The sequence below is a fragment of the Brassica napus genome, chromosome C7 (genome assembly GCF_020379485.1).
Source record: "Brassica napus cultivar Da-Ae chromosome C7, Da-Ae, whole genome shotgun sequence".
Classification (NCBI taxonomy): domain Eukaryota; kingdom Viridiplantae; phylum Streptophyta; class Magnoliopsida; order Brassicales; family Brassicaceae; genus Brassica; species Brassica napus.
In genome coordinates, this window is record NC_063450.1 from 147,637 (window position 1) to 169,084 (window position 21,448).

Here is a 21,448-nt window from a genome sequence, read left to right on the forward strand (position 1 = left end):
GGTTAAACACAACTATTGGTAGTTGTGCCTGAGAGAGTTTTTTTTGTTTTTTTATGTTAGGATATTCTTTGCGGTGTATATCATCATTTTATGATTTTTGATAAGGAAAATACATTTTTATATAGGGAAGTTTACTAAAGTGACACAAATTTATTGGGTTATTACTAGAATAACTCATATTTTTAAAAAATTATTAGAATATTTTTCTGGTCGAAATTACCCTTCTCCATAGTTATATCAAAAAAACAGAATTACAAAAGTGCCATTAATAATTGATCGCTGGCAGATTTATTTTCAAAAAAATAAATCTGCCGGATATTAAGTCTGCTAATTAAATCAGTTTAGAAAATAAAATCTGTCAAGAGAGTGATGTCAGATTTTCTTTAAAATGGCAGATTTGTTTATACGACAGAGTTGTTTGTTCGATTTAAGTTGAAAACAGATTTTTAAGGATAAGTCTACCAAACGAGGTAGCAGATTTTTTATAAATGATAGATTCTTTTGTTAGACTTAATTTTTATGACAGATTTGCGTATCCGATTTAAATGGGATAATAGATTTATTATAAATTGTAGAGTTTTGTGTTAGACTTAAATTTCTATGTCAGATTTTTTTATTTATGAATGGGCAGATTTTTATAAGGAAATCCGGGTTTGAATAAACCAAACTTAATTTAATTTTGAATTAAATTTGGTTTTCTTTAGTGTCAAATCCGGTTTATTTCTAGTGTAACTAAAATCAGAATTATGTTTAAATTTTTGAAATTGACGTTAACTTCTTACATGCACAAGTCAATAGAAAAAAATATTGCATGCACCATTTATATAAAATCATCTTGTTACGTTACACAGAGAATGATTTACATGTATAACTTTTATAAAAAAAATACATCTTGTTACGAAGGAATGATTTTGCTTGTTGAGGTACGGAGGAAATGATTTGTTTGGGTCGGTCAAACAATACTAATGGTCAAAAGGCCAAACCGTGTTAACGTTGAAACCTAATTGTACCTATAACGTTTTGTTCTCATTCTTCAACTTGTTTACAGGTTAAAGCTGCAAATAATAGCATTGTTCATGAACAACTCAATCAAACGGTTGAGAAATTTGTTCTTTATCAATTTGTCTCATGTTTACAATTTGTCGAGAATTTAATAACCGACGAAGTATTTAATAACCGACGAAGTATTTAATAACCGACTTCCACTTTCCACCCAATACCTTAACGGTATTTCCACTTCTAAATAAACACTATACAGACACTAAAGAGTACAAACATGTAGATGTCTATTTACAGAGAACAAGAAGCAAAGTTAAAGAGTATTGGGTTGAACTCAGAGAGGCCTAAGATTGTTCTTAGGAGAACTTATCCCTGGAGTGTCTGCAATGGAAAATCTCCATAAGGCATTGACATGTTGAGGTAATGCGTGATCCATCCCGACTCAAGTACCAACCAATACTTTCTCCACACCATCCAGAACCTCTAATCCTCCTGTTTTCACACGTATTATTGCACAACAGATATTCTTGAGAAAGAGCAAACTCAGAAACACAAGCAACTGATTTGGTGTATTTGTTCGTCTAACCAGGAGAATACAGAGGATGATGAGACCACTCTGTTGAAAATCCAAGCACTTGCCCGACCAGAAAGAGGCACATATGAATGCAGAGTAAGTGAATATCCGCATAGTGTACAGAGCTTGATGCAAGGTATAATTGTATAAATTGATAAAGATAAGACTAGCCTCTCCTGGTCAATTTAGAAGAACGGGTTTGTAGGTAAACTGGCCACAACGCTCATGAATGGTCTCCATCCCTGCAAAACTGTCACACCCTATGAAGCCAACCAAAGATCTATATAATCATTTTCTAATGCAAACATCGAACAAGCAAAGCAGACACGAAACAAGTAGTAACTTCAAGTTCAAGATCTAGGAGACACATATTGAACTATACCACACTTGTTACCGACCAATTCAAATATGTAGTTTTACTCATTCAAAGCACGATACTTTCATTAACACAACACAATCCCTAAAAATCGATTGAGGGTTAAAGTTCTGAAAATCGATTGAGGGTTAAAGAAAGACACGGGATTTTACCTTGAAATCACTCTTGGTTGAAAACGAGCAATTGTTTTGTCTCTTCGATTTAAAGGCGGAGACAGAGGTGAAATCGGATTCAGGGTTCCTCTTGTCTTACAGAGACGACGGCGATTCAGGTGGAGGTGACGAAATGGAAGGAGGCTCTGGCAGAGAAGAAGTTGTCGGAGGCGGAAGTGAAAGAGAGGTGTCCGATTTGGTGTTGTCGCAAACGAAGAAGACGACTTTCTCCAGTCTCGATCAAAAGGTTTTGTTTTTCTTTATAAAAAAAATAAACATTTTCCTACTAATAATTTCCTATGGCAATCTCGTGAAAAATGAAAGAGAGACTGATTTTTTGGCATTTTCGGTTGCTCTGTGCTTTAGTCTAATAATTACAAAAGTTTATGAGTTAGTCTAGTAATTACGTGTATGATTTGAGTCATTCTAGGTAATTTCTCTTTTATATATAACCTCTTTAAATATGTAGGTTGAGTCGTAGATAAAAATGGAGGGTCAAAGGTCTATAGAAGAAAAAACGTGGATGAGGTGGAGTTTGGTGCGGCTCGTAACCAACTAACATGAATTCTTTAGTTGCCTTTGCAATAATAACTCACGTTACACAAGATGGAGCCTGTAAGGCCAACTCATGATGTAGCATAACATGCCTATACATACATAATAACATTTGACAAAGACAAATTAAAGTTGGGCCAGCTGTAAAATTCAACAGTTACAACAACTTTCATTGACATTGGAAATCATCAAACGTGGATGTCAATGTTAAGCCAGGCTAAACTTAGTAGGTTCCAAATACGGAAGAGGTCTAAAAGCATTGCACGAGATACTTAGTCCAGAAACTCTGTTTCTTAATTTTGGAAACATTACCAAATTCCTAATTCAAAATAAATGAGATTCCCTAATAAGTCTCTATGTATATATGCCAACTTGGTCCTCGTATTCAGAGCATTTAAATACACATATGTATATCATATAAAGATGGGAACGATGGAGAATAGGAACCATATATATACCTAACTGAAAGAAAGAAAAAAAAGGAAGAAAGCATGCATTTTACATAAGAGAGCTCAGAAGTCAGAAAGAAATGAGGTAGTTACTTACCCTTTTGCGTGCAAAGAGGTAATTACTTGCTATTTATATTTATCTGGGTGAAACTGCAATTAAAAAAGCGTGTAATTTATAATATAATCTGTGAGTTTAGAAAAGAGCATCCTCTGTTCTGCAGTCAGACAAATTACCTGACAATCAATAAGATTACAGAGTACAACACATTATGTACGTTACTTATGTGTATATATGTTACTTAAATCCAAAATTTGAAAGAAGATAAAATATACATAGTAATTAATTAATGAAAAAAAGGATCCACAATTTTTATGCCCCACGGCTCTCTTGTTTTACTTTGGCCACCTAATTCGCATCCGCCAACACTATCCCATCATCTGCGTCTGTCTGTATTAGAGAGTTTCTTTCTTTCAAAGCCCTCTAAAACCTAATTCAAAGGACCTTCAAAGTCTCTCTCTCTCTCCCTCTTTTTTTGTTTTACTCCAAAAGGCAAAAGCTGTATTGCATGTAACCTTTTGGAGATATTTGGATATGAAATTTCAGATCTATGCGAAAGTTCCTTTAGGCCTTTTTTTTTCAAATCTCTTCTGTTCATATGTCGAATTACCTTTTTGTCCCTAGAGAGTTATGGCTCCTATATAAATATGTACTATCATCATTCTCTTAAAACTCTCACAATACGATACTTTTAGTAGGAGATCGTAGATCGGGGATGGAGAGAGAATGCGGGTCGAAGAAGACCTTGTTCAGCGAAGAGGAGCTGCAAGAGATTAGTGGGGTCATTGTGGGAGATGATTACGTGGAGGTGATGTGTGGCTGCACGAGCCACCGTTACGGAGACGCCATTGCTAGGCTTAGGGTTTTCTCAGATGGAGACCTCCAAATCACTTGCCAATGCACTCCCGCTTGCCATGAAGGTCTCTTCTTCTTTTGATGTTTTTAGCTTAATGCACGTTACATGTGAACATTGCTTTCTTGATGATGCATATGTTTCATATATGCGCCAGGAATAATCTGCCCTAATATTTTCTTTTATACCGTATCTCCCCGCTTCAGTTCAACTTTTTTTTTGCGAAAAGTGATCATCTTGACAGATTTGATTTTATGATCATCGTAGACAAGTTATCGCCTGCTGCCTTTGAGAAGCATTCTGAGAGAGAAACCTCTAGAAACTGGAGGAACAACGTGTGGGTGTTCATTGAGGGAGACAAAGTTCCGCTTTCAAAGACAGTGCTGCTCAGATACTACAACCAAACATTGAAGAATAACTCCAACGGATCCAAAGTGACTCATCGGGATGAGTTTGTTGGATGCAGCAAATGTGGGAAGGAGAGGAGGTTCAGGTTGAGGAGCAGAGGGGAATGCCGGAAGCACCATGATGCCTTGGCTGAGCCCAATTGGAAGTGCTGCGATTACCCATACCACAAGTGGGACTTTGTTGTTTATAAGTACTTCATATGAAGTATCATAGAAAATGATTTAACTGAAATGGTGGTTGTGCAGGATTACTTGTGACGAGGAGGAAGAGAGAGTGAGCAGGAAAGTTTACAAAGGTTGCACTCGTTCCCCGTCTTGCAAAGGCTGCACTTGCTGTGTTTGCTTCGGCTGCAACCTCTGTCGTTTCGCAGATTGTAACTGCCAGACTTGCCTGGACTTCATCACCAACACCAAACCCATTTGACTTCATTTCTCTAACTTTTACTTAAAAATTATTCAGCAAAGACCTTTTTGTAATTCTTGAATGATGGCTGCTGGATGCGCCTTTTAATTATATAGCTTTGTTTTTGTGGTAACTGGAGAAACCGAGTAGGATTCCAAAAACAAACAGAAAGAGTTGTGCTTTGAAATGAAAGCAAAAAGTACATGCCTCTTAAAACCAATTTCAGAGATGGAAAACACACAAAACTAACAAGAGACAAGCAGTGAACGTTAAAGAGTATGCAAAGTCCTCTCAAAATCTCTATCTAATTACGAACTAGCAGAGCCAAGACCGAGAGAAAGGTCAGTCAAGCATGGTGGAAAGAGATGTAGTAACTAATGCTGAACAAGGAACTGATTTGTAATCTCTACTTGGAGGGACTGATTTGAACAAAAGAAACTGGCATCGAGACCATACAATTAGAATGATCCAAAGCATATCACAATGCTAAAATCTTGATATGTTTCAATTATGAAACGCAAAACAGCTACGAATCATCATCAATTGGAGACATGATTAGGAAGGATCTCAAAAGTGTTTGATGCATCATAGCAGCATGTATATATATATATATTATTTTAAAAGAAAGCAAACAAAGACTGTCAAAGAAGTAATTTTGCTGGCTTTGTTTGATACAAGACCAGCACGAGAAGGAGAGCTCTCTTTGTCTTTTCCCAGTGATAAATTCATTGCGCAGGCTTCTGCAAAAGATGAGTCAAAATTTTGTAAGGGAGTAGAGGAAGAGAGAGCCACTTTGTTTTGTTTGTTTTGTAAAGGAGGAAGAGAAAGCAATTACCTCGTCGTCACCTTTACCGCCGGTGAAGAGTTTGTATCCACTGTAGAAGAGCAATCCCCAGCCAGAGAGCGAAATAAGCACGAACTGCAGATTTGGTTTTCGTCAGAGAAGAAAGGAATCTATAAAAGTAAAAAAACACACACAAGAGGAGATATGAAAGGTACATGCTCCTCTTTCCAGTTTCCTGGATTCGTGGGCTGTTTCCAGAAGTCAACCTTGGTAGATCCATGGTGATCTGCAAACATTCTCATTCAATCAAATGGACTTGGCAAACATTTCTCCACCCTCTGATCTGATAGGTGGAGGAATATGACAAAGAAATTACGAACCCCAAACATTAGATCTAAGCTAATATTGGAAGAAGAGAAAGAAGAAAGTACCAGCGGCGCCGGCGAGACCGCGACGCTGACAAACAGAGGCGGGCACACGTGCAGATGGAATCTGAGCTAGGCTCATTGCTCGGCGAGCGAAGGACGCCATCGATTTCTGATTTAGGCTTCGAGAGAGAAGCTTCGCGAGTTTCAGGAGAGATTAGATGATTCTACAAGAGAAAAGAGGCCAGTTTGCACGACATGGATTACTTCACTCCACAAGCCCCATCTAATAACAGGACCTACTCCCAGCAAACTGGCCTAATTTATTCGGCTTGGCGAGTAGAGTCTTCAGCTCGGCTCTAGACTGCTTTTAGCCGTTGGCAAAGCCGACCAAAAACACCCGGTTTGGAAGAACTCTACCCAGACCCGTATACTCGGCTTCTCTGAACTAAGGCCCGGAGAGGATCGAAATTAGGGTATCAAAGAGAGAAAACCTATAAAGGAAAAGAAAGGAACAGAAAGAAAAGGATTGACACTTTACACACACATACACTGAACGGCTAGATCTAGGGTTTTTAGTTTCAATTCACTCCTAATCGCTATGTATCTCTCCCGATTTGCTCCTCGAGCTCCCGCTTGTTTCCTTAATCTCCTGTCACCCTTGTAACCCATTTAATCAGTCTAATAAAACGTCTTTGGTCATCCCATTTCGAATTCTTTCAATCTAGTCGACTGAATCCCGTACAAACAATTGGCGTCCACCGTGGGGCTGACTAAAGTAACGTTCTAGATCTACATGGCTCAAGACGACGCCACCTTCGGCGCTCCAGGCGGAGAACCAACACCTACGCCTGAAGCCGCGCCGCCAGATTTCATGAGCTCCGTCATGGCTCGACTCGCTCGACATGACGAAGTTCAAAAGACAACCAACGACCAGCTAGCTGCTTTGGTCGCAGCACTCACCGATCCAAACGGCCAAACGAGCCGTCCCCAGATGATACGCCGTCGTCTATTCAACACAAACCCAACGGCGACGGGTGGCGACCACATCTCAGACGACTCGGAACCTAATGAAACCCTTCTCACCGATGCTCCCCCGATAGGACCAGATCTCGCAACCATAAGAGATATCGCCGAGCTCAAACTCAGCTTTCAGCAAATGAGCTCGAAGATCCATCAGGCTACTAGTGCGGCTCCACAAATCGAGAGCATACTCGCTGCAACCTCGCGAACCCCTTTTACTAGCGCACTGACCAGTGTGCAACTCGGGAAGATAGAGAAGCTGCGCCTCCCTGAGTACAAGCCCGGAGGAGATCCGGTGGAACACATGACGGCTTTCAATATCGCGATGGCACGTGCTCGACTCTCCGATGAAGAAAGAGACGCAGGCTACTGTCAACTGTTTGTCGAGACTCTCCACGAGCAGGCCCTGACCTGGTTCTCCCAACTAGAGGAGAACTCAATCGGAAGCTTTCGTGACTTATTAGCGGCTTTCCTCAAGACATACATTATGTTCACAAAGCGCAGTGCCACTGCATCTAGCATGTAGTCTCAAGGATTGAAATCCCAGACGGCATCGCCAAAGATCAGAGCCTCCGCGACTTAGTCTCAAGGATTGAAATCCCAGACGACATCGCCATCGATGCCCTGCGGAACACGTTGTGGGTCCGCTCTAAGTTCCAAGAAGACTTATACCAAAATCCAACCACGTCGCTCCAAGATGCTATCACTCGTTCTGACAACTTTATCCGAATGGAAGAAGATACAAACGCAATCCTCAGCAAGATGAACGCACCGAAAGCACCAGTGACGAAAAATGCCAACACGAGACAAGAACCGCGCCAGCACGCTCCTAGCGACAAAAACAGCCGAAAAGACGGTTACATGTATATCGTCAACGAGAATAACGTGTCGGTCTCAACCATGGTAGTCCGCGGAGAAGGGTGGAACAAATGGGTCAGAGAGCTCGACTCGTCTGGTGAGCTAACTGATACTGTCTGCGCGACTCAACCTGCTGTAGCAGCATGTCTGACGGCAGGCCCTTCCAGAACCGTCGATCTCACCAAACATTACAAATATCACGACGTCAAAGGACATGATACGACAGAGTGCAAGTCACTCTATGCGCACTATCTCTCGTCTCTCGCCAGCGGCGACTTCAAATTCGAGCCCCTGAAAGCTAAGCCCAAAAACGGCAAAAGCTGGAGCAAGAATAAAGAAAGAAGGGCCCAGCGCAAAGCTACCGGCAAAGGCCGACAAAACGAAACGCAGCAGCAAGATGAAGATAAAACTCTGAAGGATGACGGTGAGGAAGACTCCTCAGCCGACGAAGAACAGCCAGCTAACCGCAGGTGCATAGAGGTTATACTCTCTCAGCAAACCTTGTCATCAGACGACGAGAACGACGATACACCTATACTCGGAGATCTGAGAGATGTTCTCAAACGAAAGCTCGAGTTCGAAGACGACAATAGCTCTGAATACAGTGATCTCCGACTAACGCTGAATGCACGAAAGTCTCACCGTATCTCGATCGGTGATCCTGAACCCAAAAAACATCTGAAACGCCCCAACGGTGATCTTCGAGACAAACTCAACGCCGGAGCGTGCGATCTTCGCATACTTCTCAACCGCTCGAAGCCCACTGATCTCCGAAGACGGTTGGAACAAACTAAGACGTCAGGCAACTCTACGCTGTCGCCGAACAACGATAACGCATCAGCCGATCTGCGCGCCTTTTTAAACTCCAAGCGAGTAAAAACAAGACAGCGACTAAATGTCATTATGGGTGGTTCTCCTCCCTGCGGAAATTCTGTTCGTTCTGTCAAGGATTACCGCCGGCAAGTCGCAACTTCGCAAAGGTGGCCAACTAGGTCGCCGAGTCATCCTACGATAACCGTCTCGCCTGATGACACTGCAGGGATTCATATCCCCCACAACGACCCTCTTCTTGTCGTTCTTGGAATTGGGGAGTACGATGTCACCAAAGTACTTATTGATACGGGGAGCTCCGTCGATCTCATCTTCCGAGGAACGCTGCAAAAGATGGGAGTGGACCTCGACGACATCAAAGCGTCCTCCAGAACGTTAACTGGCTTCAGTGGATCTTCTGAAACAATACTGGGGACAATCCGCCTTCCGGTGCGCGCATGCTGAGTTACTCGAACGGTCAAGTTCGCCGTTCCAAGCACGAAGGCACCTTATCACGCCATACTTGGAACCCCCTGGATACACTCGATGCAAGCAATCCCATCGACTTATCACCAGTGTATCAAGTTTCCTGGTACGGACGGCACGATAAAAACATTGCGAGGGGATCAGAAGGCCGCGAGAGAATTACAGATCGCCACCGTCAAGCTCCAGCATTCTTCTCTACCGGTTAACTCTGTCTCTCCTCCAATCTTAAAAGTCTACCCCCAGAAAGATGAAGTTCTCGAGATGCCTATAGCCGGACCGCACGAATCAGCGCATATCTATCTGAGGATATGCAGCAGTCAATTCTCGACTTCCTCAAGAAGAATGTGTCTATGTTCGCATGGTCCATGGCAGACATGAAAGGGATTGATCCAGCTATAATGACTCACGAGCTTAATGTCGACCCAACCTTCAATCCCATCCGACAAAAGAGACGAAAGCTTGGTCCCGACAGGTCAAAAGCTGTTAACGAAGAGGTCGAACGGTTACTCGGTGCCGGCTCAATCGCTGAGGTGCGCTATCCTGAGTGGTTAGCAAACCCAGTAGTAGTCAAAAAGAAGAACGGGAAGTGGCGCGTCTGCGTCGACTTCACTGACTTAAATAAAGTCTGCCCGAAGGACAACTATCCTCTCCCCAATATCGACCGTCTAGTCGAGTCTACAGTTGGGAACAAGATGCTAACGTTCATGGACGCCTTCTCCGGGTACATCCAGATCATGATGCACCCTGACGATCGTGAGAAAACGACCTTTATCATAGACAGGGGAACCTACTGCTATAAGGTCATGCCATTCGGCCTAAAGAACGTAGAAGCGACTTACCAACGGCTTGTGAAAAAAATGTTCGTAGATAAGCTGGGCGACACCATGGAAGTATACATCGACGACATGCTTGTTAAGTCGCTACACGCTGCCGACCACCTCCGCCACCTACAAGATTGCTTCGAAACTCTCAACAAGTACGGCATGAAACTAAACCCGGCGAAGTGCACGTTCGGAGTTTCCTCAGGAGAATTCCTTGGTTACATCTTAAGACAACGAGGAATCAAATCCAACCCGAAGAAGGTCTCGGCGGTCCTGAACCTCCCAAGTCCAAAAAATAGTAGAGAAGTCCAACGGCTCACGGGTCGGATTGCTACACTCAATCGGTTCATCTCTAGATCCACCGACAAGTGTCTACCATTCTACGATCTCCTGCGAGGGAATAAGAAGTTTATCGGGATGAGAAGTGCGAGGAGGCATTTGCTCAAGTCAAACAGTATCTGACTACGCCGCATGTACTCGCCAAGCCAAATGTCGGCGACGTTCTATCTCTTTACGTCGCGGTGTCCCCCGCAGCAGTCAGCAGTGTTCTGATAAAGGAAGACCGCGGCGAACAAAAACCGATCTTCTACACAAGCAGGCGTATGACAGGACCAGAAACGCGATACCCGACTCTGGAGAAGATGGCACTGGCCGTCGTCGAAGCAACAAGAAAGCTTCACCCGTATTTTCAATCACATTCGGTGGAGGTACTGACCGATCAGCCCCTCCGAACAATACTTCAGAACACCAACAGGTCCGGGAGATTAACAAAGTGGACTATCGAACTCGGTGAACTTGATATCACCTACAGGAACCGAACGGCAGCAAAGTCCCAGGTTCTTGCGGATTTTTTAGTAGAACTGGCTCTGGAACTGGAGCAAGACCTCGCGTTCCTGAACCCAAACTGGACCCTTCATGTTGACGGATCTTCGACTAACAAAGGCGCGGGGGCCGGAGTCCAACTACAGTCCCGGACCGGAGAACTGACCAGACAGTCTTTTAGCTTCGGCTTCCCGACGTCGAACAATGAAGCAGAATATAAATCTCTGATCGCCGGACTCCGCTAGCAAAAGCTGTCAAGGCTAAACAAACATCTAAGCGCCTACTGTGACTCACAGCTAGTCGCCAGTCAGTTTAGCGGCGACTACGACACCCGCAACGACCGGATGGACGCTTACCTCAAGTTAGTCCAAGGTTTAGCAGCAGAGTTCAAATTCTTCGAACTCATTAAAGTTCCCAGACGGGAAAACATCTGCAACGACGCCCTCGCGGCCCTTGGCTGCAAGCTCCGAGATCAGGTTAAACGAACCATCCCAATACACCGCATTGAGAAGACAAGTATCGATATCTCGACCGACTAAACGGTCATCGTAGCCCCAGTCACCGCACCAGATACTGACGGGTTCGATCCGGACTGGAGAACAGAGTTCATCGATTATCTCAGCAAAGGGGAACTCCCAGCCGAGAAATGGGAAGCACACCGACTAAAAGCACTCAATGCTCATTACGTCGTCTTAGACGATAAACTCCATCGATGGACCGCGAGTAAAGTACTCCTTAAATGCATTCATGGGGACGAAACCCTCAGGGTTATGGCCAAGATGCATGAAGGCGCCAGAGGCAACCACTCAGGCGGTCGCGCCTTGGCAATCAAAGTAAGAAGTCTAGGCTTCTTCTGGCTGACAATGAACGCAGATTTCGAATCCTACGCGAGAAGTTGCGACAAATGCCAAAGGCACGCACCAAGTATCCACTGCCCAACTGAAATGTTACGAACGACAACAGCACCTTATCTGTTCATGCGATGGGAAATGGACATCATAGGACCCCTTCCCAGTTCCCGACAACGACGTTTTGTTCTAGTCCTCACCGACAACTTCACGAAATGGATTGAAGCTGAGGCCTTCGCTCAAGTCACGGACAAAGAAGTCCGCGGCTTTGTATGGAAGAACGTTATCTGCCGCCATGGTCTGCCTTACGAAATTGTTACTGATAACGGATTGCAGTTCATGTCGGGCAACTTCAAGGAATTCTGCAGCAAGTGGAACATCCGATTAAGCCCTTCCACCCCTCGCTATCCGCAAGGGAATGGCCAAGTGGAATCCTCCAACAAGCTTATCATTGACGGCATCAAGAAACGCCTAGATCTGAAGAAAGGACATTGGGCCGATGAACTCGACGGAGTCCTGTGGAGTCACCGCACGACACCAAGAGGTTCGACTAAATCAACACCTTTCTTCCTTGCATACGGTGTCGAGGCTATGGCCCCCACAGAGGTTAACGTTACAAGCCTCCGACGTTCGAAGATGCCCCAGTACGTAGAACTTAACAAGGAGATGCTGCTCGACGTCCTCGACGAGATCGAAGAACGTCGGGACCAAGCTCTGCTCCGGATCCAAAACTATCAGCATCAAATAGAGAGCTACTACAAGAAAAGGGTCTGGGCCAGACCCCTCGAACTCGGCGACCTCGTCATGCGCAAGGTGTTTGAAAACACTAAGGAACTAAACGCCGGTAAACTCGGGGCTATGTGGGAAGGACCTTACAAGATCGTCAAAGTCGTCAAACCAGGAGTCTACCGACTTGAAACGTCGCACAGAGAAGCAGTGCCTCGAGCATGGAACTCAATGCACTTATGACGTTTCTACTCGTAGAAGCGTCGTCGCCTCCCAAAAAAAAAACCGAGTAGATGCACCTCCGCGGTCACTTCCACTCAACCAAGTAAATGCGCTTCTAATAGCCACTTTTACTCGGGAAAATCGAACTACGAATGGCTTGATCCTCAACCGAGGTAAGTAGGCAGCCTTAACCGGCCCAGCTGTAACAACACCAAAGTCAAAACCTTGTTCTTTGTTTCGATCTCAATCGAGTAAATGACGATCAATGAACCCCGCCCGTCGTAGGACGGTCATCGCATCAAGCGATTCCCATACCGCCAACAAGAGGTATGCGGACACTCACATTCCACTACTCTGTTATGCCCTGATCAGACACTTAGCTGAAGGACCCAACGGTCGCGAGTCACCTATGCCCCAGTAGCATTGACCGACCAAAAAGAGCGAAATCTTTACCTTTTTTCGACAATCGAGTTACGGACTAGCTACCCAAATACCCGACTGTCACTGGAAAAATGGACAAAAGAACCTTGCACTCTTAGAATCAGTCTCTTGTCTTCAAAATAGAATGGTTCACTTAGACGTTATCTCGGCCATAACGCGACAAGAACTGACCAAAGTCCCTTAGCGGCTTGTTTTGTTATCTATTTGCGAGAGTCAAAGATCAAGCACCTATCGTTTCTAAGCGAACACGCTGCGAAACTTTTAGGCGAGCTGAGATTTACTTAAAAACATCGCAGATACGGATAAGAAACAACAACACATGAATTTAAAGTTTGCTTAAAACAGCAACTCGCCGACAAGGTAAAAATGTGTCTAATCATACAACAAAAGTGTCTATCAAGACCACAAACGCATTTCAACAAAAAAAAACAAAGAGTTTAAGTGATACAACATCAGCGGAGGGTCAAGCAGCAGAATCTTGGTCGTCCCCGTTCAGCACACTCGGAGCAGGAGGATCCACAGGGTCTTCGGTAACGGAAGCAATCGGGCCCTCCACTTGAGCAGAAATAGGAACAAGAAGGTCCACATTAGAAGAGACGCTTCTTTTCTCAATTTCACTGTTCGTCTCTTCCTCGTTGGGTTTTGGCGAGGACGTCTTCTCAGCTCGATCACTGTTCTTCGGTGCCTGGGTTCTCAGTCCCTTCTTCTCGGACTAAGATACCATCTGTCTCGGGGTTGTCTTTCTCAGGGCTCTCCTCGAGGTTATCCTTCTCTGGGCACTCCTCGAAGGTATCCTTCCCTGGAACCTCAGCATGTTCTGTCGGGGCCGACGTGATATCAACCATCGGCTCTTCAGACGGCTCCTCGGTGATCTTGCGGGAGGTAATGAGTTGAGAAGCCATCTCCAGTCCAATCAGATCCGCGTTCGATCCATACGGATCAAACGGTGCTCGAAACCTGTCCTCAACAAAGCGAGAAAGAAGAACTAGCGGAGAAAGAGTAAGATCGCTGTCAGACAGCGGATCCACACGAAGTTTTGTAGCCACTGCCATATGAAGCTTCTCCTGCTCGACGAAGACATAGATCATCTCTTGCGGGATCTCCATCCCGCTGTCCTTTATCATCTCAAGGAATTTCCTCATCCCTGAGGCTTGCCCGTATAAATTCTTTGCCTTTCCAAAGGCGTCAAAGCGAGTAAAGTAGTCGCGCACGCGACCAAAGCAATGATTCGCCTTATCGGTCATAGCGGCCTGAACCCTCTCCCTTTCCTTCAGGTGTTGCCTCTCTTTGATCAGCTTTTCCACCGCAGAGTCCCTCTCTTCGAGAAGCTCAGCCTTTTCCTTCTCGAGAGTCGCGGCGGTCTACTCCAAACGAGCTTTCTCTCGGGTAAGCTCTTTCTTCGCCGCCCTATCAGATTTGAGCTTACCTTCGAGCTCTTCGAATTTTATTCGGAGAACCTCTTTCTCCTTAGCAGTTTCTTCGTTGGCTTTCTTATGCTCAGCCCTCACTCTCTCGATGGCTTTCAGCCTCGCCTGAGCAAGTTTCTCCGAAGATCCCAAATGAATCATCGTCTGCTTTAGGGTACTGTCGTACTTCTCGACGAGGAAGTTCATGCTCCCGTCTATCTGCAAAACGACAAAATGAGGATTATTCGAGGTGGCTCGACCCACTCGTTCAATAAGGAGAAAAGGATAAAAGGATAGCGCAGGTACCCGTGCTCTAGTGAAGGCGGCATCAGCATATTCATCTTTGAAGTAGAGATCTCCTATCTGTGGCATTTCCCTCGTCCCACCACGGATCTGCCGCGTCAACTCCGGGCATCGAAGGGGGTTAAAAATCAACGGAGTCTTCTCGTCGTAAGAAAACTGAACACGGTCTGGAAATTCGCCCCCCCCCCCCCCCCCTCTCCTCGTAAGGGAACCTTCGGACCGAGCGCCTCTTCTCGTTGCCTAATCAGGAGCAGACCTCTCGCTCGCTGTAGACTCGCTCCTAGTACCGCCTTCTGACGCTGTGACTTTTCTTCTCTTCTCTAGAGGAGTTCCGGGGGAAAGACTCTTTCTTCCCGCAGAGTCAACAGGAGTGGTTCCGTCAGCAATTGGCCGCGGCACCGCTTCAACCGACCTCTTCTTCGTTTTCTTTTTAGGGCGATCCTCAGGAACCGCTTCAATTGGATCTGCCCCGACGAGATCTTCTGGACTGGCTTCTCGTCCTTCTCTTGGCATATCATCGTGATCAGCGGGAGAAGTGGCCCCTTCTCGGGGCCTTTTCTTCCCTTCTTTCTTCTTCTTCGCTTTCGAGCTTTTAGAAGCCTCGCCAAGAGAAGCTACTTCTCCAAGAGGAACGTCTGCACCAGGAGCCTCATCGGTGACTCTCCTCTTCGCTTTCTTGCTCTTCTTCTGCTTTTTAGGACTTAAAGCTGAGGGCTCTGCATCGATATCCTCGTCGACTATGATGGAGTCTCTTCCCTTAGATGCCCCGGCTTCCTCAGAATTGGTTGATTCCAGAACAACATTTGAGGTAGTTTTCTTCAAAAGCAGCTGCAGTTTCCCTTTCAGCAGAGCGTTCAAATCTGGAACTCCCTCCATTTCTCTGGCTTTGTCGAGAAGCTTCTGATGCTTCCGAGTTAACAGAGAGAGATGCGATTTGCGAGGATCGAGAACACAAGGAAGCCTCGACTCCCAGTCAACTACGACGAGAAGAACAAGACAAAGACTTAATATGGAAACTATGATGTTTCGACCTAAGGTATCCGAGAGAACTAACCTCTGGCGATCCTAGCTTGTTGACGACGTATCCACTCTCGACTGAGATCCGGCCAACGAAGATAGCTGTGCGTCGCGATCGCTTGAGCACTCTCGAAAAAATTCTCTGGGTATGCGATCGTATTCGGGTGACGAACAGCGAATACAAAAAAAAAGGAGCAGTTAGAATCATCGAGTAAAGCACAACCAAAAAGAGAAATCTCTACCAAGTTCTTTATTCCACAAAATGCGGTAGTCGTCCCCGGGCGGCTCTTCGAAGGCGTGCTCGTCGGACTTGACCTAGAAGTACGCACGCTGCCAATCTTGCGTCTTGTTTGGGTGACCAGTCAAGACATTGTAGTTCGCACGCATCTTTACCGAGAAGATCCCATTTGGCTCCGCTTTCGTGAAAGTCAGCTCCTCAAATACCCTCATGCTCATCGAGATATCCATCTCCGCCGCCATAACCATCAACATGACGACTATGCGCAATGATCCATTCCGCAGTTGAGAAATAGCAATATCTCGACGAAACGCGTACGACGTTACCAACCGAGGGATTGGAAACCAGAGCTTCGTGTGTTCCCCGAAGTAGGACTCGTACACGCATTGGTAGCCAACCGGAGGCGACCAAGGACGTTTCTCGGTAGACGGGATGATGTAGGTAACGCCGGCACAACCATTCTCCCTTAACAAATTCTTCACAGTGTGGTGAGAGGAGCAGGAACCGAACACATTCCCCCACGACTGAGCCCGCAGATCACGCAGTAATTCAGGCGGGAGTGGAGAAAGCTCCTCGAAGATCCCGCCAGGATGATAAATCGTGGTACGGCAGTCTATCTGGTCAAAACGAACCCTTCAACGAACTCGTCTCAAAGGTCTCGAGGCTTGGTTAGACGCTTCAGAACCGCTACCACTCAAGTTGCTGCTCCCGACTTCGACGCGATCCGCGCCTTCTTCACGAATTTGCCTATGGGCATCAGCGACTAAAAGACGCTGGGATAGACTCATGTTCTATGTATCTCGTAGAGCATCGCGATGAATAAGGTCAAACTCATCCAGCGGACTACCATTCGCTGTCACGTCTCTAGTCGGACTCGGAGAAGTAGCGATATCCTTTCCCTTCTCCTCGCGCGATAATCGACTTCTCGGAGGCATGCTTTCTAACTCTGGGGACGACTAAACCAACGAACTAAACTAACAACTCTACTCGACGAAAGACGTATCTAGAGAGAGAAAGTAAAAGTAGAGAGAAGGGAGAGAAAGCGGAATACCTGAGTCAGCAGAGAAGAATGACGAAAGCGAAAGGGAAAGATCTACTTATAGTAAAAACGAGGACACGTTTCCCAAACGCAATCATTAGGTCTAGAAGGGCCTAGATGGGACTCAAGGGCCGCCTACATGCCCAGAAACCTACTCGCGACGGTTTGGTTTCTCGCTTAAACCGGCTTCCGATTGGATAGTCAAACCGGAATCAATCTCCGATTTTGATCTAAACCGATTCCCGGTCGAACAGCGAAACCGGCCCCATCATTTCACCCAAAGTAGTCTGTCACCCGAGTAAAACATGCCCCCATCGCAAAGACAAAAGAAAGAAGCAAGCAAGTCATGATAGTCTCTACTCGAGCGACTAAACGCGTTAAGCAACGACCAGAGAGACGAGAAAAGACACTCTCCGTCGGTTCCGAGTAAAAACAGCATGCGACCAAAAACGCTTAACGACTAACGGGGGGAGGACTGCCTCTCGCGCTAGAACCTGTTATCCGAACGAACCTGACCCACAAATTCACTGAGATCGCTACGCCGCTCACAAGTGAAATTGGGGGGGGGGGGGGACTTATTGTAGGAGATGGATTACATCCCTCCACAAGGCCCATCGAATAACAGGACCTAGCCCAGCAAGCTGGCCTAATTTATTCGGCTCGGCGAGTAGAGTCGTCAGCTCGGCCCTAGAGTGCTTTTAGCCGTTGGCAAAGCCGACCAAAAACACCCGGCTCGGAGAAACTCCACCCAGGCCCGTATACTCGGCCTCCCCGAACTAAGGCCCAGAGAGGATCGAAATTAGGGCATCAAGGAGACAAAGCCTTTAAAGGAGGAGAAGGGAACAGAAAGAAGAGGATCAACACTTTACACACACATACACTGAGCGGCTAGATCTAGGGTTTTTAGTCTTCACTCCAAATCGCTCTGTATCTCTCCCGGTTTGCTCCTCGAGCTCCAGCTTGTTTCCTTGATCTCCTGTCACCCTTGTAACCCATTTAATCGGTCTAATAAAACGTCTTTGGTCATCCCATTTCGAGTTCTTTCAACTTAGTTGACTGAATCCCGTACAAACATAGTTTATTAAAAAAAAAAAAAACTGCGTCGTTTTGGTTAGGTGAAACCCTCCTTTTTCGGCCAGAGGTTTCCACCATAAACAGAGAAGATCCTCCTTGGTTCAGTGGAAACTATGTAATTATGTTTGTAATAAGCTAGACACGTATCAATCAACTCTGACTAAACTCTGGATTATTAATTTTTTCTCCAAAAGTTTCGTAGCCGCCGAAACCTTTGCTCTTAGATCCACCACAGCTTCCTCGGTGGTTTGGTTTCCGCCACCACCGGGGAAGGCTATTCTTCCTCCGTCTCTTCTCTAAGTGGTGTATCTTTTTCTCTCTAAAATCGTCTTATTCTCTCATTGTATGGCATCTTTTGTAGCGGTCATTGATGGTGTTCGTATAGGGTTATGATGTTCTTCATGGAGGTTAGAGCCAGGATGGTGTGTGTTGGCCCTCTTCTTTCAGTCTAGACTGCTATTGGTTCCAGCCCTTGTTATTGTTTTCATGATTGGTTGAGTTGCGGTGGTTGTGGTTGTCCCGCCAGATCTGTAGAGTGTATATGGAGTTTGTCTATGGTGTTTTGTGTTCCTCTGTAGTATCCATGTGATATGGTGACAGTGGTGATCCATGGATCTGACTTCGAATTTCCTTGCGTGATGGTTTTGGTGGTGTTGGTGGACCTTTGTCGCTGATCTTTCCAATGGTTTGTTGGTCTTTACAATTAGTTGATGGGTAACTTGATTCTTTTGCAACGGAATCATGTATGGCTTGTCATGTGCGCCGGTTTTAGTTCTTTGTTGCCATTCATCTGTGTTTAGGCTTTGCTATTGGTAGTTGGTTCACTTTCTTGTTTTTAAGTTTGGTGTTGAGTCTTATGACTGCTTTGCTTCTCTGGTTTGTTGGTGTTCGATGGTGACGCTTCTTCGTACTTGTCATCCATGTTCAGTTTGTTCCTGGTTCTTGTCAGAGGAGTTATGCATTGCTCCCTGTTTCATGATGGTTTCTATTTAGGGTTTATTGGAGACACAACAATGCCCCAATGTATGTTGGACTGTCATTGATCTGAATGGATAGGGATTCATTATTTGGAGTTGGACTTTGAAGCATGTTGCGTTCTTCTCAAGCTGCTATTGTGGATAAAAGCAGAGCTTGCAGTTTTCAGGGTTCCAACTCATGGATTTTCATTATTTCCTCAAGTTCAGATTAATGTTTTGCCTGTTGTGGTCCGATTTGGTTAAATCATGTCATCACCCTCAAGGCTAAGACTCTCTCATCCGAGCTTCTACTTGCATATCTTGTGAGAGTCTTCATTCGTTTCATGCTTCTGCTCGCCCTCTATAAGATCTGCTTTATGAGGTGTTCTATATGAGCTTTTGATGGTACTTACTAGTATCTTTTGCTGTTCTTTTTTATGTTTTTGTTGTTACATTTGCTTCAGGTGTTCTACCCATAAACTGTTTTGCTATATTATCATGTGTTGGACCACTTCAAATAAATGAAATTCAGTGTTACAAAAAAAAAGCTAGACACGTATCACATAAATGTAAATGGCATCAAGCTAATTAAATCTGGAACCAGAAAAACTCTTGCCCTTATTTGTCAAAAATAATGTTCTACTAGTCTTTATTATGCTCTCAAAATAATACCAACTTTTACTAATACAAAATATAGCCTACGAAACCTAAATAAAAAGCTTTGACTCAGTAGAATGAAACCAAAGCCCTAGTCTTGAACAAGTTTTGTATACAAAGTCTTTTTGTGTTGAATCATAAGGCAGCACTTTAAGCTCCTCTCCTGCATCTGCGTGCATCCAAAACTTATGAGATCAGAGAAAGAGAAGAAAAGAAACGTGCAATATCAGTTCTGAGAGATTTTCATGCACACATAAACATTTGTACCTCGAACTCAGATATCATCCTCAGAAGATCATGGCACTGCTCCAGCATTAGCTTCTCTTGTGCCACCACTTCAGCAAGTTGAGAGGCAAGTGGAACGATATCCTCTATCTGCTAACGGAAATTCGTTAAGTTACTAAACCACCTACTTAGATGTCACCTTTTTTATTGTAACAATTGTGAGAAGAAACAGATGCGGAAACAGATGAATAAAAACGATGTAACAACGATACATAGATTTAACGTGGTTCCCCAATTTGGCTACGTCCACGGGCAAAGAGAGATCTTATTATTGGAAGCGATATTGAGCTTACAAAGTGCAAGTTCAGAGTTACTTCGAATACAAGATATATATAGTAGAATCTCGCATCTAAAACCCTAGACTAAACGGACTCATGGGCCTAAGCCCACGATCAGATGTAACATCCATAATAACTTGATGCAACGCTCTTGATGCAACCGAGTCGGTATGATGTACGTGATGTAACATCCATCGCCTAGATGTAACATCCAGATTCAAGGCATATCAACAATTCTCCACCTTGACTTGAATCCTCTCAATAACAGATGTACCAGATGTACCAGATACACTTTCAAGTGTCAAATGTACCAGATGTGCTTCTCTGCGGTAGATGTACCATCACTTTCTTTGCCTCGGATGTCCCTTTGGACCAGATGTGCTGCTTAGACGAACCAGACGCCATTTAACGGCCAAATGCTCAACTAGAGCCAGACGTTCGTTATCAGCCAGATGTCCCAATAGACCAGACGTCCGTACGGACTAGACGTCCTTACGGACCAGATGCCCCGACGGGCCAGATGCCCCAACGGGCCAGATGTCCTTGCGGACCAGATGTCTTTGCGGACCAGGTGCCCCTTCGGGCCATATGCCCCTTAGGGCCATACTAACAGTTTGAGATGTTTAGCAAGTCTAAGCAATGCTTAAACTTGCTGTGAGGAACCGGCTTTGTGAACATGTCAGTAGGATTATCTGCAGTTCCTACTTTCTTCACTTCAATTTGCTTCTCATCTCTCAAGAAGTGATACCTCACATCAATGTGCTTCGTTCTCTCATGATGAACCTGATCCTTGGCTAAGCATATAGCGCTCAAACTGTCACAATACACAGTAGCCTGATCTTGATGCAAACCAAGATCATTAACCAATCCTCTAAGCCATATTCCTTCCTTCGCAGCTTCTCTCAGCGCCATATACCCTGCCTCGGTAGTAGACAATGTCACTGTAGACTGTAAAGTCACCTTCCAGCTAACCACAAAGCCGCCCAAGGTGAACACATAACCGGTCATAGATCTTCTGCTGTCCACATCTCCAGCATAATCAGAATCAGAATAGCCTGTTACCAATCGCAGATTGTTGCATCCATAGATGAGACCAACATCAGATGTACCCTTCAGATACCGGAAAATCTGCTTCACAGCTGCCCAATGCTCCTTCCCAGGTT

At 45.0% G+C, this 21,448-nt stretch overlaps 4 protein-coding genes and 1 long non-coding RNA gene across 9 annotated transcripts; 2 read left to right on the plus strand and 3 right to left on the minus strand.

Annotated features, from left to right (window-relative positions):
• Positions 1-1,062: 1,062 nt before the first annotated feature.
• On the minus strand, positions 1,063-2,842 carry LOC111207690. Its single transcript, XR_002659926.2, has 3 exons — positions 2,102-2,842; positions 1,586-1,815; positions 1,063-1,491 (listed from the first exon to the last, which is right to left on the minus strand). It is a non-coding gene; the product is annotated as an uncharacterized LOC111207690 (long non-coding RNA).
• Positions 2,843-3,075: 233 nt separating this feature from the next.
• On the plus strand, positions 3,076-4,959 carry LOC106357527 (protein ULTRAPETALA 2). 5 transcript variants are annotated; one of them, XM_022705460.2, is made up of 4 exons: positions 3,076-3,190; positions 3,862-4,083; positions 4,284-4,593; positions 4,670-4,959. In XM_022705460.2, the coding sequence occupies exons 2-4, from the start codon at positions 3,879-3,881 to the stop codon at positions 4,845-4,847; spliced, it is 693 nt and encodes a 230-aa protein (XP_022561181.1). In that variant the 5' UTR covers positions 3,076-3,190; positions 3,862-3,878; the 3' UTR covers positions 4,848-4,959. The 5 variants fall into 5 exon arrangements, with proteins under 5 accessions (XP_022561181.1, XP_022561180.1, XP_013652647.2 ...); XM_022705459.2 differs by having other exon boundaries at positions 3,081-3,190; positions 3,859-4,083; XM_013797193.3 differs by having other exon boundaries at positions 3,084-3,220.
• Positions 4,960-5,249: 290 nt separating this feature from the next.
• Positions 5,250-6,303, minus strand: BNAC07G00090D. The gene is made up of 4 exons (XM_013797195.3): positions 6,042-6,303; positions 5,826-5,896; positions 5,662-5,745; positions 5,250-5,566 (listed from the first exon to the last, which is right to left on the minus strand). Exons 1-4 carry the CDS (start codon positions 6,139-6,141, stop codon positions 5,552-5,554), a joined length of 270 nt encoding a protein of 89 aa, XP_013652649.1. The 5' UTR covers positions 6,142-6,303; the 3' UTR covers positions 5,250-5,551.
• A 468-nt stretch (positions 6,304-6,771) lies between these two features.
• On the plus strand, positions 6,772-7,524 carry LOC106354900. Its single transcript, XM_013794942.2, has one exon. It carries the CDS (start codon positions 6,772-6,774, stop codon positions 7,522-7,524), a length of 753 nt encoding a protein of 250 aa, XP_013650396.1.
• A 7,457-nt stretch (positions 7,525-14,981) lies between these two features.
• Positions 14,982-15,617, minus strand: LOC106354901 (enolase-phosphatase E1-like). Its single transcript, XM_013794944.1, has one exon. It carries the CDS (start codon positions 15,615-15,617, stop codon positions 14,982-14,984), a length of 636 nt encoding a protein of 211 aa, XP_013650398.1.
• Between the last annotated feature and the right edge of the window lie 5,831 nt (positions 15,618-21,448).

Excerpts from the sequence above, each read along its gene's own strand:
- LOC106357527 (XM_022705460.2), top strand. The coding sequence starts at position 3,879 with ATGGAGAGAGAATGCGGGTCGAAGAAGACCTTGTTCAGCGAAGAGGAG. Across the intron at positions 4,084-4,283 it reads CACTCCCGCTTGCCATGAAG|ACAAGTTATCGCCTGCTGCC; the intron begins GTCTCTTCTTCT and ends TGATCATCGTAG. Across the intron at positions 4,594-4,669 it reads TGCGATTACCCATACCACAA|GATTACTTGTGACGAGGAGG; the intron begins GTGGGACTTTGT and ends GTGGTTGTGCAG.
- LOC106354901 (XM_013794944.1), bottom strand. The coding sequence starts at position 15,617 with ATGGAGGGAGTTCCAGATTTGAACGCTCTGCTGAAAGGGAAACTGCAG.
- LOC106354900 (XM_013794942.2), top strand. The coding sequence starts at position 6,772 with ATGGCTCAAGACGACGCCACCTTCGGCGCTCCAGGCGGAGAACCAACA.
- BNAC07G00090D (XM_013797195.3), bottom strand. The coding sequence starts at position 6,141 with ATGGCGTCCTTCGCTCGCCGAGCAATGAGCCTAGCTCAGATTCCATCT. Across the intron at positions 5,897-6,041 it reads CGGTCTCGCCGGCGCCGCTG|ATCACCATGGATCTACCAAG; the intron begins GTACTTTCTTCT and ends GAATGTTTGCAG. Across the intron at positions 5,746-5,825 it reads GAAACTGGAAAGAGGAGCAT|TTCGTGCTTATTTCGCTCTC; the intron begins GTACCTTTCATA and ends CCAAATCTGCAG.